At 40.5% G+C, this 14,150-nt stretch overlaps 1 protein-coding gene across 8 annotated transcripts in view; it reads left to right on the forward strand.

Moving 5' to 3' along the window:
- cspg5a (chondroitin sulfate proteoglycan 5a) overlaps positions 1 to 14,150 on the forward strand; it is a 57,058-nt gene that overhangs the window by 32,081 nt on the left and 10,827 nt on the right. For all 8 annotated transcript variants that reach the window (XM_035672952.1, XM_035672951.1, XM_035672954.1 and 5 more), the window contains exon 3: positions 6,495 to 6,683. In XM_035672952.1, coding sequence (XP_035528845.1) covers positions 6,495 to 6,683 — 189 coding nt within the window. The remainder of the gene's footprint in view (positions 1 to 6,494; positions 6,684 to 14,150) is intronic.

Here is a 14,150-nt window from a genome sequence, read left to right on the forward strand (position 1 = left end):
CACAAAGTTTAGATTCTCAATACCAAGATGTTGTAGAAGGATGGAACACCAAATATGATTTAAATCCAACCGAATGCTAAGCTAGTGGTCTCCAACTTATTTAGTTGTCTACGAGTTCTGAGCAGTTCAACCAAAGAGTGAAGACTGATCTGTATTTCACTACAAGGAAAAAAATAAATGAATTTTACAGTAAAACCAGACTAGAGCATTCTGTAAGACTACAAAACGCACATTTATAGTATAATGAACCAACTAATAATGTAGAGGGTGACATCTTTCGGAGATGTCTCCGAGATCGGTCCTGGTGAATCACACAGCTATTTTTTATTCAATCTACCTCATTCTAATTCAGGCATATTTTCTTTCTTGAAACAAAACAAAAGCTCAAAACTTTTATCCTCCTTTTATCGTCTTCCTTCATTAAATTTCAAATTAAGTCATCTAATCAGATGAGATCAAACTCCCTGTTCCACAGTCCTCTCCTCTGTCAGCATTTTAAAATCAAATCCAGCTTTTAATCCTGCCCTCAACCTGACCAGCGGTTGTCCTTCCCCTCCTAAAGCCCTCAGCATAATGAGAAGGTTTGCTTTTTATTTAACAGAGAAACTCAAATGAGGTTTTGTTTCAGAGCCAGTATCAAAGCTGGTGTTTTATAGTCCGAATAAGTTTCCAGAGGCACCGATGTACACCCTCCTGTCCTCTGCTGGCCTTTTATCATTAGATCCACCACTTACTGACTCTTCTCTTCTTCCTTTGCAGTTATTGCATAAAAATATATGCTTTGCTTCAAGGAAAAAGGTTTAAAAATAGTGTTGTTTTAATGCAAATAAATGATTTATGCTAAAATATTCAGTAAACACCCTGCTGTGCCCTCTCCTGTCAGTACAGATCCAGCTCCGGCCTTCTGTTTGGTCTCTCTTCCTCTAACCTTCAAACATTTCACCCTTCTGCTTGCTTCTCTGTTAATATTGCAAAAGAAAATGTTGGTCCATTTGTTTCTAAAAACCTGTTTGTTTCATTCTGTTTTCATTCTACATCTGTTATTGTAGTACTAAATAAAGTTGAGATATTAACTGTTTAGACTATGTTGTTGTTTTATTAAAATAATGCCTTCCTTAAAATTTCTTCTTATGTATTTGGAGACTTGAGGAATAGCTAACCTTGGCTCTTGGCAAGCCCTTGAACACTGAACATAAAACTGACAGGTGATCACCTTTTGAGTTGATGTGGCGACCTTCATACATACGCATCCAGCTGTTAAGGTCAATCTTCTTTTTCCTCTGTTTTTGGTCTTTACCAACTCCTGAAGGGTTATTAAATGCACCACCATATTCAGCAGTTAGATTCTAACTGTGTCTGTCTGCTGTTTGGCGCTGAGCAGGTAGTGTACAGTGGGTTTTTAACAGCGAAGTTGAGGGCTGAACAGCAAAATAATGAGCTGAAACTTGCTGTAATGCTCTGTAAAGCTGGGGGGAGCTGCAGATTCTTGTGATAATTCTCTGTAGTTTCCTCAGCACAAGCAAAACAAAAAATAATTGATTATGGATGCTTTAAGAACTTGAGTTGCAACTTTACATTAACCACCATAAGCTACTGATCAGAGCGGCTGTAGTGACAAAACCCCTGAGTGTATTAATAGAAAAACAGGTTAAATGGAGTCTTGCTTTAAGCAGCAGTATCCTGACTCTTTCGGTCGGAGCTCAAATCAGTATTTTCAGTTTCCAAAAATATCTACCAGAGCCTGTCCTCTGCTGGCCTTTAGCCCAACTAAACCAACTGTCTGTCTTGAATTGGCCTTTCACCACCCCCCTTGTCTCCTCCCTTCTCACCCTCCATTACCCCTCATCAAAACCAACAGGGGGTCTTATTAGGGGGCCACAGTCCCATCTGCACCATTGTCACCCTCTGAAAGTTAAATTAAGGACTATCCCTCTTTCTCTGTCTGTCTGCCTCTCCCTCTCTCGTCCCAGCAGGCCAGCCTAATCAGGTAAATATTGAGAGGATTTGTAACTCTTTGTAATGTGGCTCGGGCCGCCCCAATGCTAATTCTGCTGGGCGGCGACAACTCCTTAATACAGCTGTGGTGAGCCGCAGTGATGGAGATAAAGACGGGTTTTATAGGGGAAGGGAGTGGGAACGAGGGAGGCTGGTCGACACTTCTCATCCAGAGAGGCATCAGTGCTTTTACCCTTGGAAAGAGTTTTGACAGTCTAAATTTTTTTGTCCCTGATGAGGAGTCATTTTCAATTTGATTTCTGCTCTGTGCTGCTGCCCTGGATGTGATAATATTGGGGAAGGAAATCCAATCCTAAAGATTGTCTTCAAAACTCCGCCAAGAACGGTTTCCTGTTATGTCAGCTTCTGAAACTATGTTCCAAAAAATCTTAATGGATAAGGCCTGTGACATTCTCTACAAACCAGAACTAATGTGTTGGCACTGTATCGTTTAGCAAACGTAACTCAAGCAGGAGTAATTAGTGCATTTGTTTAGGACTACTATCAGCTGCAGACTTGGCACCCTATAGTCCTAACAGCAATGATATCTCCAGAAACTGCAAAAAGAAAATGCAAACTCACCGGATGGTTGGACGTTTTTTCTCCATTTTCCTCATTAGAGTCAATACTATCAGACTTTTGCCCAAGGAGCTGCAGGAGCATTGTTTTACAACTGTCACTGTACCAGCAAACCTAATTACGTTCACATAAACCTCAGCTATAGTTAAATTAGCAAACAATAGCATGCTTACAAAATGCATATTAAAAATGGCATTTAATTAGCATTTAGCTCAAAGCACTGCCTTAGTACAGCCTCACAGAGCTGTAAGCATGGCTGTACAGTCTTACTGTTTATATTTTTGGTGGAGCGCTATGGCTTAGAGCAATAAACGATATGTTAGGCTTTGGATAAACAGGCAATACTTCTTACTACAGTTCACTTTAATCCTTTTTCATTTCTTTACAATTGAACCAAAACATTCACCTTGGACTGCTGTGTTTTCCTCTTAATGTCAAAGAAAAAGAAAAAAAAGCAGTTGCAAGAACTGAAAGCAGAGACGTGATTCAGCTGGAGGCGCTTGGCAAAGTGCATGAGGGAGGAGGAAGAGGAGGAGGAGGAGGAGGAAGGAGAGACGAGAGCAATGGGAGGGAGGAAAGACGGGGAGGTGAAGAGCCAGTGAACAAGAAAAGAGATTTTCAAGAAGACAAGCAGCGGGAGCGAAGGAGGAGGAGGAGGAAGGGGGAGGGAGATAGGGAGGGAAATGGAGAGGAAGAAAGAAAAGAAATGGGAACTAGCCGCTAAAGCACAGTTGTCCCTGTGGACGGCTGAGCGAGGATGCATGCGTGTGATGGAATGACATGTCAGCGCTGCATCTGCTCTGTTTGCCGCTCAGCTGGGTTGCCATGACGACCAGCCCATCCTCGCTCGCTTGCCTTCTTCCTTTTATGCATCCTTCTCTCGCTCGCTCGCTTGCTCGCTCTCTACTTGCATCCCTCCCCGCCCTCCCTCCGTCTAACTCTGACTTACATAAACCTCTTCTTTGTATGAACGCAGAGTTGCTCGGAGGTTGAGTGCATTGAAGTCTCCTTGAAAATGTGATATCAGGCGTCATCTCTCTCTCTCTTTCTCACTTATGCCCACACTCAAAATGTCTCCTGGCCCGTTGCCAGCGTTTCCCTTCAGCTGGTGAAATAAAAGCGTCAAGGATTCAGGAAGGATACAGGAAGTCGTTCGGTGAAAGGAGCCTACTTAGCATTTAGAGAACGTAGCCGGAGTGGCCATACGCCCCGACACCTCCATTCACTTCATACTCCCTTGTCTTTGTGTGTGTGTGTGTGTGTGTGTGTGTGTGAGTGGGTGCTTGTATTACTCACGTGGGGACATTGTTTAAGCAGCCACATTGTTGGGACTTGCCTTCCATTTGGGGACAAAATGCAAGTTCCCATAACTTAAATCATACAATTTTAGGGTGAAGAATTTGTTTAAGGTTAGGGTAAAGATAGGTCTCCTGGGAAGTGAAGTCTGACGTGATGAAAACACAACAGCGTGTGCGCTTGTCTAATGTCCATATGTGACAAAGAAAGGAAAGGAGAACATAGTGAAGTGATTTGTCATTTGTTAAATGTCCATTGTTTTTAGGAGGATTTGGATATTGGCAGAAATGGAATAAATATTCATAGGTGTGTTTTCATTAGTGTATAATCACCTGAATATAATCATAGCCATGTTGCACCACCATGTTTCTACAGTATCCCAGAACAGACAAACCACACACTGGATCTAGATACTGGACCGTTTGCCCCACTTCATTTGCAGTGGGGAAACATAAACTCTGTAGTTATTTCATAACCCCTGGATCCTCAAAACCTACTGAAACAACATCTCTGATATACATGAAAAATACATGAGTAAGAAAATGAGTTCTGCTTCCTTCATGCTTGAAAACCTACCTTTGGCGGTTTTGTATTTTTACTGTGTGTGTTTCAGGCATTTTGACAGCCTTGTGGTAAAAAAAAACTTTCTTTACACAACAACACATCCATAAATGGTAACCTCAAACTGGATGTCATTTTGACAAAATGAGTAGATACTGACTACCAACTAGTGAGACAAATATAGGAGAATAATATTGTCTTATATCTTCTATATTGTTATTGTTATTAGTAGTAGTATTGCATAATCAAGTGTACAAAAGGGGTAATTCCTCTAATTCAGTTATGGTCATATACTAACACCCCCCTGACCAGAGAGAAACAGTATACGTATATCCAATAAACCTTAAACAAACACAAAAATAAAAATACATCAAGTATACATAATATCCACATGAGCCTACTTACTTCACATATACACACATACATACAAAACAAACACACACTCACTCTTTTCACTCATGGGAAGCAGTGCTGGTTAAACATTCCTATTACTAGTAGTCACAGAACTACAGGATAAATGTATGTATAATGTATGTATGTATGTAAATATACATACATACATACATTATAAATAGTCACAATTCAATATTGATACATTAATGTACTTCTGGAGCCCCAATTTCTAATTCATCTTCTATATATGCATCTTCTATATATGCATAAACTGTATTTATTGAATTATTCAGCTTCCGGCATCAGCAGTAAAGTTGGTTTGTGCATCAGTTTGTCCATAAGAAAACTGGACAAGACGTAATCTTAAAGGAGCAGTGTGTAGGATTTAGCATATAGCGGTGAAGTTGCAGACTGCAACCATTTGAATACAGCTCAGCTTTCCAGGTGTGGAGGAGAAACTACAGTGGCTGCAAAAACTCGTAGCGGCTCCATGGAAGAGGACGTGTTCCCTCTGTAGTTAAAAACAGCTCATTCTAAGGTTACAAAAACATGAGTGGTATTTTCAGAATTATAAACTAATGAAAACATACCTATGAATATTAGTCAATTTTTGCCAATAGATCATAAATGTTGCACACTGGACCTTTAACAATACTGTTTATAATGGAAACAGATCCTATGTTCACACAGACAGAGTAATGCACAGCCACACATTGTTTGACACACTGAGACAGTGAAACAGCGTCGCGCAGCAGTTATAGTCTCGTTAAGTGGTGAAATATATTTCCCATCTTACATGCCAAACAGTCTGTAGACAAAGCCATCTGCCTCCTTCGTTTATGTCCTCGGGCGGACACCATACTCTGCCAAACGGCTACGCAGGGAGTCTGGGACTCAGATGTGTGTGTTTGTGTGTGTGTGTACACATATGTGCCCATAATGTACATCTACACATGGATGCCCATATGCATTGTGTTGGATTTGATGATCGCAAAATGTCTTTTACGATTGTGTGTATGTGTGTGACAGCAAGCGTGTTAATAGCAGGAAAATGCCCCGGGCTCTGTTTTTCTTCTTTACTTTCTATTTTCAGACACACAAAGTGATGACATTATCCTTTTTGAATAAAGCGTTGTAAGATTTATGTAACATGCATGAAACACGAAAACAAGTTTTTAGAGTGAAATGTGAAGAGCCTTTTTCATATTGCACACCAAGGCAGTTAAATATAATCAGGAACAGAAAGGAAATCCTGAATGTTCATAAACAGGCTAAATTGGAATAGGGAGGTGCTTAAAGCAAGTCTGACCAGTGATATTTAAAAAACAAATAAATGGATCTTTAGCTATAAAAGCAAAAACTGACTTGCTTACACACAATTTACCAAGTCCAAGCATCTCACGCAATTACTAAGTTGTGGTTTTACCCGACTAACTATTTCCTTTTTTGTCTGTTCTCTATTTTCTTCCCTTTTTCTCTGTCTGCTCCCTGCTAATCTTATTTCACACCTCTCATCTTTTCATCCTCTCGCTGCCACATCTCTACATTTCAAAACCTTTCCTCTGTCATCTACCATTTTTTCTGCTTTCTTTCCTCTAACTCCTATTTTTCTCTTCCTCCTGACACTTTCAACCTCTGTCCTCCATTCCCCTTTATTTTGTCTCTTTTAGATGTAATGTGCAGGATTACATCTGGCACAAGGGTGCTCGCTGCGAGTCGGTGGTGACCGAGTTCCAGGTGATGTGTCTGGCCGTGGGTGCTTCAGCTCTGGTGGTCCTGCTGCTCTTCATGATCATCGTCTGCTTCGCCAAGAAGCTCCACGTGCTCAAGACGGAGAACAAGAAGCTGCGCAAGCGCAGGTGAGGCTCCATCAAGAGTCTAAGCTAAGTGATAGCTAAAACTGGAAGTACTCCATCTTCCCTTTTTTTTATTGGTTGAGTGGGTCATTCTGCCCCAGCTTGGAAGCATGACTCACTCCAATTTACAGAGAAAAAGCATAACAACATATCATTTTTCAGTTTTTTTGGGGGCTATACCTTAAACTCATACTCCCTAGATTTATTTTAAGTAAACTCAGTGAAACTCTATCAGACAAAATCTCCTTTTAGTGTGTGTGATGCGTCCTGCAGGCTCCACACTCGTCTTTGAATCAGTGGATCCATTTGTCTAACTTTAAAAGATCAATCAAACAAAGCAAAAAAGTTAAGTCTTTAGTGCTTTGCTCAAAGGCATTCTGCCGCAGCAGATTTATTATCGTTACCCAGCAGACACTGAACCTCGGCTGCGGTACATTACTCCTATCAGTGTTAAAGATTGAATGAGAAAGGCTTTGTTTCTGTGGCTGGCAGTGCCTCTGGGCCAAACTGCTGCTCCGGCTTGTGTTTAGTGTGAAGTTTAGAGAATGACAGGGAGAGACTGGTCGATAGAGAATGAACAGAGGGCAAAAGAAGTTTGGTAGAATTAAAATCTAAAGGCTAAGTAGACAAACCAACAGCTTTAAACATTCAATGAAATCCAATCAGTCAGTGGTGTCTAAAAATAAGTCTTGGAGAGGGTAAGTAGTCGTAGTTAAGAAGTGTAAATAAAGTAAGCATGAGGCAGATATTCGTGTTGTGAAATGTGTTGATCAGATCCAAATGTCAGCAGGATTCCGTGCTTAAGTTAAAAAAAATTGTCTTTCCTAAATAACAAAGTCAACGAAAGTTAGTATGAGCGTTTTTCTGGTGTGGGATCTCAATTTAGGTTTAGTTTTTCCAGGTTAGGCCACTAAAAATAGTGTGAATCTATGTCATTGTTTCCCCAGACTGTTTCCCCTTAAAACAACAATCAATATCTTACTGCAGCCCATTGTTAGAAGTTATGGTCTGTGAGTAATTTTTGTTTTTTTTCATCTCAGATTGTTTCATTTAATGGATGTTGAAAGCTCTGAAGAGCGGAAAGTATCCAGTATTTCACAAGCAAAGAGACAAATTTAGAGTCAAGTTTTGTATAGTCTCACGATACCAGGTGATTGGAGATCCAACCAAATCGCTTTGCAACAAGAAGAGAGCTTTTTAAAACATTGAAAATGGATGTGTCTAAAATTTGTATAACAGTCATTTTGAGATTTATCTCGGACCTCTTGGAGGGTCCCGACCTGCAGGTTGGGGATTGATTTTGGCTGACAAACGAGCTGTATTCTTTCTTGAAAGTCTTCCAGAGTGCAGCTTTGGATTCTACATGTAATTGAATCTTAATTGAATATGTGTTTAGATGAACGTGAGGCTCAGGGGTGAGTAGAAACAGATGATGACAGAGCCGACGTCACTGACACGAAGAAGCTTATATACTTTTTGTAAAAAGTCAGGAGCTCACAGCAGAGTTAGTCATTTTATTGAGAGAGAATACTTAAACATAAAAGAAGAAATGCAGGAGGATTAAATGACAGCATGTGTCCTTCACAGAGAAAGACGAGCCTCAGGAGGCTTTTATGGCCTGAACACAGGAATTATTTTTCATAACAATATCCTCTTCTCACAGTTACATGTTCAGGCAAGAATGATTCAAGAATCAGGAATGAATCAGGCAGAGAGATTCAGTGGCTTGCTCAGGATTTATATGACAAGAATTCAGCCTGTTACTTTACAATTTTTCAACAACAGTCACAGCATACAGAGAAACCAGTTTTAATTTAAAAAAGGGTACAAAAGCACATTCCATTTATTCCCATGTTTTTATCCATACTCATCTTGTTCTCCCATTTTTACGGATTTCAACCAATAATGACTGTTGCTGTGGTGACCCTGTTTACTTCTGATCAATAAAGTCCATCTTATGAATCTAATTTGAACATACATGAACCAAATTTATACACAGATACAAGTAGAAGTATAAGGTTGTAAAGGTGACACTGTAATTTGAATCATCCCACATTTCAGTTAGTGGTAGCAAAACGGATATGAAGGTAGAACAAAAAAAAGATGAAGTTGAGAAGGATGAGGAGGGTCTGTGAGACAGAGGCGGATGGGGGTGGCAGTGGGGAAGGGCGACGAAGAAAAAGAGAGAGAGACAAGGACAGTCTGAGGGAGGAGGAGGGGGTAGGATAGATCTGCTGGAATAGGAAACGAACAAGTGAGGAAGACAATGAAGGAATGCAGGAGGAGACGAGAAGGGAGGGAGGAGGTGGGAGGGGCGGCATGGCGAGCTGATGGTGAGCAGCCGGCAGAAAACCAGATGACAGAACAGATGAAGGAGGCAGTGGGAAGAGAAGCCCGTGGACGCTGTCAGAAAAAGGTGTTCTGTGGAGGATATTTAGAGTATTGTATTGAGCTCTTTTGAACCTTATGGTGCTGTAAAACATTTTAGAAAGCGGCTTTTTTTTATTATATCATTTGACTTCACTAGTAACATTAGAGGGAGGCAGAGAAAACAAGAAAATAGAGAAAGCTTTGAATTAATTCAGCTCCCCATTCTCCTTACACAATGTCCCATATTGATCCACTTCTCTATATTAAAGCTTATGTGAAACATACACATTATTAGGTACACCTGTACAATCAGCTCTGCCTTAAATTCCACCACCCAACCTCTTCTGTTTTTTGGTGACATTGTCAGCAATGTGTAAACTCAGTGATGTGGTTATTACTGAGGTAATAGTTAAAGGTGGTGTTGTACTGGGCAACATCATATTTAGAGGGTTTTCAAATTTTTAGTCCATTCTATTTACATACATAAGAAGGGGCAGAGTATTAGAAACACTTATGAATATAATTAAGTCCAGTACAGCACTGCATTGTCATTATATAGGCATCATAAAAGCAGACTTTATGCCTGAACAGTTGTATTGGATTGCTTTAAGTTGTTCAATGATACCTAATAACGTGGCATTTCAAGACTTTTCTCGAAATGAGCCAGTATCAGCAAATTATTTTTACGTGTTTTAAGAAAGTTCTACTTTTAGGACTCAAAAGTAAGCAAAATTACATTATAAGAAGGAGATACTGTGGGAGGTGGAAACTTGAACCGCCAGAAATTCATTACCTTGTTAGGGTTTTTCTCTTTCGTTCGTTCTTTTCCTCATGAAATATGAAATCATTTTTTATCCCCCGGGCCTCATCTTTAAAATTAAAGAAGCTGAATCATGCTTTTTGCAAACTATTCATCGCTGGGCATTACCGCAGGAATTGCATGATGATCGGCAAAAAGGTGCAAAACTGTTAATTAACAGTCATGTATATGATAAAATGTTCTAATATAATCAAACTGAGCACAGAACCATTGAAGAACCCAAAAAAACCCAGATTTCTGTGTGAAATATGGAGAGAAAAAGACCATCAGAGGGAGGTGGACTGAATACAAACCGAAGGAGAGAACGAGAGTGACAGACAGATTGAAGGACTGGGATGAATATAAAAAGGACTGGTGGGGTGGAGGGGAGTTGTTTCGGCATTGCTCTGCCGGTGCCGGTGTTTTAGCGGCTATCTCCCTAGCAACAGAGCCGTCGTGGATGAGCAGCAGCTCGGCGACCGAGCGCCGTGGATGCAAATGTGAACCGAAGGACCAAATCCTCACCACCAGATCCCACACTAAAGGGTCTATATTTAGCTGGACGTGGAAGGTTATCATGCTAGTCATGGTAGAGGAGATTATGTATGATGAAGATGATGGTGAGGAGGAAAAGTAGCGCAGTCAGTAGCAGCCTTAACGCTAGCTAGCAGAAATTAAAAAAAGGAGGAAAGGGTGATGTCATTGGTACTCTGGATCCAGCTGAAAGTAGGGCAGTCTGAACAAGAGGGGGGAGGGAGGGAGAAACAGGGGGAGGCGGGGTTGACCTACATACAGCTGTGCGACCTGATGGTTGTGTGTGTGTGTGTGTGTGTGTGTGTGTGTGTGTTTTTTTGTGTGTGTGTGTAGCGGCAGGGTGCAGCATGAAAGAGACAACACAGCCTCATCAAGTGGTCGGCTAAAAGAAATCGAAGAGGAGCGAGGATGAGGAGGAGGAGGGTGACGGATAAGAGGAGTAAAAAGGAGGGCAGGATGAAACCAGGGGGGAGGAGGGGAGAGTGAGGGAGAAACTGTTGCAGGAGAGGAGAGAAGGAAAGAGAAAGTGAAAGAGAGGGAAAAAGAAATAAGGGAGGGCAGTTACAGAGAAAAAGGCTCAGCGTGCACATCAGAGGAGTGTGTGTGTGTGTGTGTGTGTTTGCACTGCTGACAAGGCTCATGAATACATGAGACTCCCACACTCCCCCATCTGCTGTGGGTAATTGCAGTCACAGTGTTTCTCTGCCGCAGTCGAGATCAGACCCAACATCCTGGTCAAAGATGGAGAGAAAAGATGATGAAGTGCATCCTTGTTATTTCAGTGAATCTGTATCACTGCTGGCTTCGTCTGTCTGTCACAGTAATGGCAGTTTGATATTCTCCTTCAGGTAAATGTCCAGTCCCCCAAATTAAAAGAAAAATGATTTGTTCATGCCCTATTGAACCGCACATACGAGTGTTTTCTGATTTGACGCCCCCGTTGACAGAATGACATCTTTTGTCTCTTCCATCCAACCACTCCGACCTCCCTCTGTGGACTTTGTCGCTATGTAGCAATACTTCCTCCTTTGCTCCCGACTCACGTTTTGAGGCACTTGCTGAAACGACTGATGCTGTCATGTTTTCTTGGGAGGACACTCTGGTATTTGGCGTCTGGGGTCAGATGCATAAAACTCTGAAATGTGCACACGCATTATTTTTTGTCAAATGTACAAAGCCGCGTAGACACTTGATTCTGTTTTATAAACCGTTGTGGAACTGAGTGCACATGCTGGAGCCTAAGTGAGGATTCAGACCGAAAGCAGCCCTGCTGGATGTATAAAATAAGATACAGGAAGTGCAGTTGGAGTAACAGGATAATGTGTTTGAAGGTTCATCAGATGTCAGTTTGTCACAGACATGAATTTACAACACACATAGATCGCTATTTTATCTTTCATTGTGACAATCACCGGATAAAACATTTATGTTACAAAGTATTCTACCAGGTAGAGCTGCAACCATTAGTCGATTAATTGATTAGATCAACTGTCTGTTTGTTTTTTTGTGTCCAAATTCTCTGATTTATATCTCTGATATTTTGTTATATGTTGGGTCTGTTCTTTTAGTCCTCTATGACAGTAAACTGAATATATTCGGGACAAACAGTGATCAACATTTTTCTGCATTTTCTGACATCTTTTGGACGAAACAACTAGTTGATGAATAGAGAGAATGATCGATGGATTAATCGATAATGAAAAAAATCATTAGTTGCAGTCCTACTATGAATGCACGCTTGCCTTACCTGATGACGTCGCATAGCAACAAGCGTTGAGTCTGGTTCAAGTTGTTTCCTGAGTTGGCACCCACACTGCGTTGATGAACTCCCTCCATTAAATGATCGAGAGGGCTGAGTTTCTTTGCCTTTGCAAGGCTCAAGTTGGTCTGAACGCAGCCTCATTACCACTCTAACAGTCAGCCATAAACAGATTTAAACACATCCATAAAAGAATACTATTTTTTGAAAATAAGCGTATTTGAGTACTTGCCAAGAGTTTGATGAGATACTGATACAAATCTCATTTCTGTAGAGTAAATATGAAACCAGAGCACCTCTAAAGCTCACTAATTCATATGTTTGTCTAATCCATACAAGTGTAAGAACAGTTTCACAGGGGTTATGTGCAGTACTGTTTTTTGGTAGCTGGTATTTTGTATCCAGAGAAAGACAGCAGAGTGAGATGTCCAAAGCTGGTTTCTGGTGCTAGAGTTTGAGATCATAAGTGATGATGGGAGAACAGATTTGTCTGTCTCTCTGTCGCCTTTTATTGTCCTGTCACAGCGTTTATGAAATATAAATATGAAAGCTCGCATGAGGATCAGAGAGACGGCGCAGGAAGTAGATCACAGCCTCTTTAACTATAGATATGATGCCGGAGTGAAGAGATGAGATTGAGAAACATAACGAGACATTTGAGGGCGGTTGATGCTTTTTGGTATCTTAAAATGTTCAGAGAGAAGGTTTATGAGAGTGCGGGGCAAATGACAGCCGTTTCAAATATGAGAAGGAAAATTTGGGAGAGAGAGTGAGAGAGGAGACAAATCTGTGACACTCTCGTCGAAGTTTTTGTTTCATTTGGACCCCGAGACAAACATCTCCTCCCTTTGAGAAGTCTGAGACAAAGAAGAAGAAAGAGGACAAAATTCAAAGAGTTCAGTCAACAGGGAACTCCCAAAGTTTGCTGCTTCTATGACGAGAGATAAAAGGAAAGTCTGTGATCATCTGCGTCGGTTTTAAAGTGGTACACCAAGTTTTCTAGAGTCGGTCTAGCTGATCAGAGTAGACTGTGAAAGCAAGAAATTATCCGTGTCCTCAGTGCGTCATTGTGGTGAGCAGAACATTTCAGTAATGTAGGAGGTGTTTCTTCTCAGCATAAAACCTGAAGGTTAAACATTTTACAGAGAAAGTATGTAAAAAAGTATTTCTTCTGATGATAAGGTGATTCTACAAAGTAAACTCTTTCATGAGTATTAGATTTGTGCAGCTGCGTATAGTTTAGTATATCATCCTTGTGGAGGAGATACTATTTGATTATTATGCTTTTATTTTATTTTCTCTTGTGGGGGCCACCACTGATATTTTGCTATTTTATGTACAATTCCAGACTTATTCATAGACTTTATAATAAATTGGGATTTAAAGAAATAGTTGTTGAAATTTAGAGAAATATGTTTATTTGCTTTGTGCATGTCCCTTAAAGCTAGAGTAAGTAACTTTAATAAAAAATACCTTTTTTGTCATATTTGCTTAAACTTTCACTATATCTTGACAGTAGTACATGAACGAAAACAACCAATCAGAGCCAAGAAAGATAGAAATACAGAGGCTTCAAGCCACCAACCCAAAGCAATCGAGACTCAACAATCGAACAATCTTGATTTTTAGGAGGAGCCAGAGCAACCTCATTTTTTCACACACTATCTGTCTCATGTACTACTGTCATAGTGAAAGTTCCAGCAAATGTGACAATAAAAAAGTTACCTACTGCAGCTTTTAAACAGTAGTTTTAAAACTTTTTATGCCCAAAGCACACCAAAGGGCCAGTCAAAACGTCAAGGCACACCTGTATTCATTCAAAGCAGATTCCTTCATATTGTATGGTTGTCACAAAATCCCACCAGGATTTGCCTCAGCACACCGTTTGGGGAAGCACTGCCTTAAAAGATACAGCACTAAACAAAGAGGACAGGATACATTATACTAAATTATGCACATCAGTACATCACTTACATCGTATAAAACAAGACGTTTATATTGGGCAGCA

The sequence above is a fragment of the Morone saxatilis genome, unplaced genomic scaffold (genome assembly GCF_004916995.1).
Source record: "Morone saxatilis isolate NCDOM2014 unplaced genomic scaffold, NCSU_SB_2.0 Contig24, whole genome shotgun sequence".
Taxonomy (NCBI): domain Eukaryota; kingdom Metazoa; phylum Chordata; class Actinopteri; family Moronidae; genus Morone; species Morone saxatilis.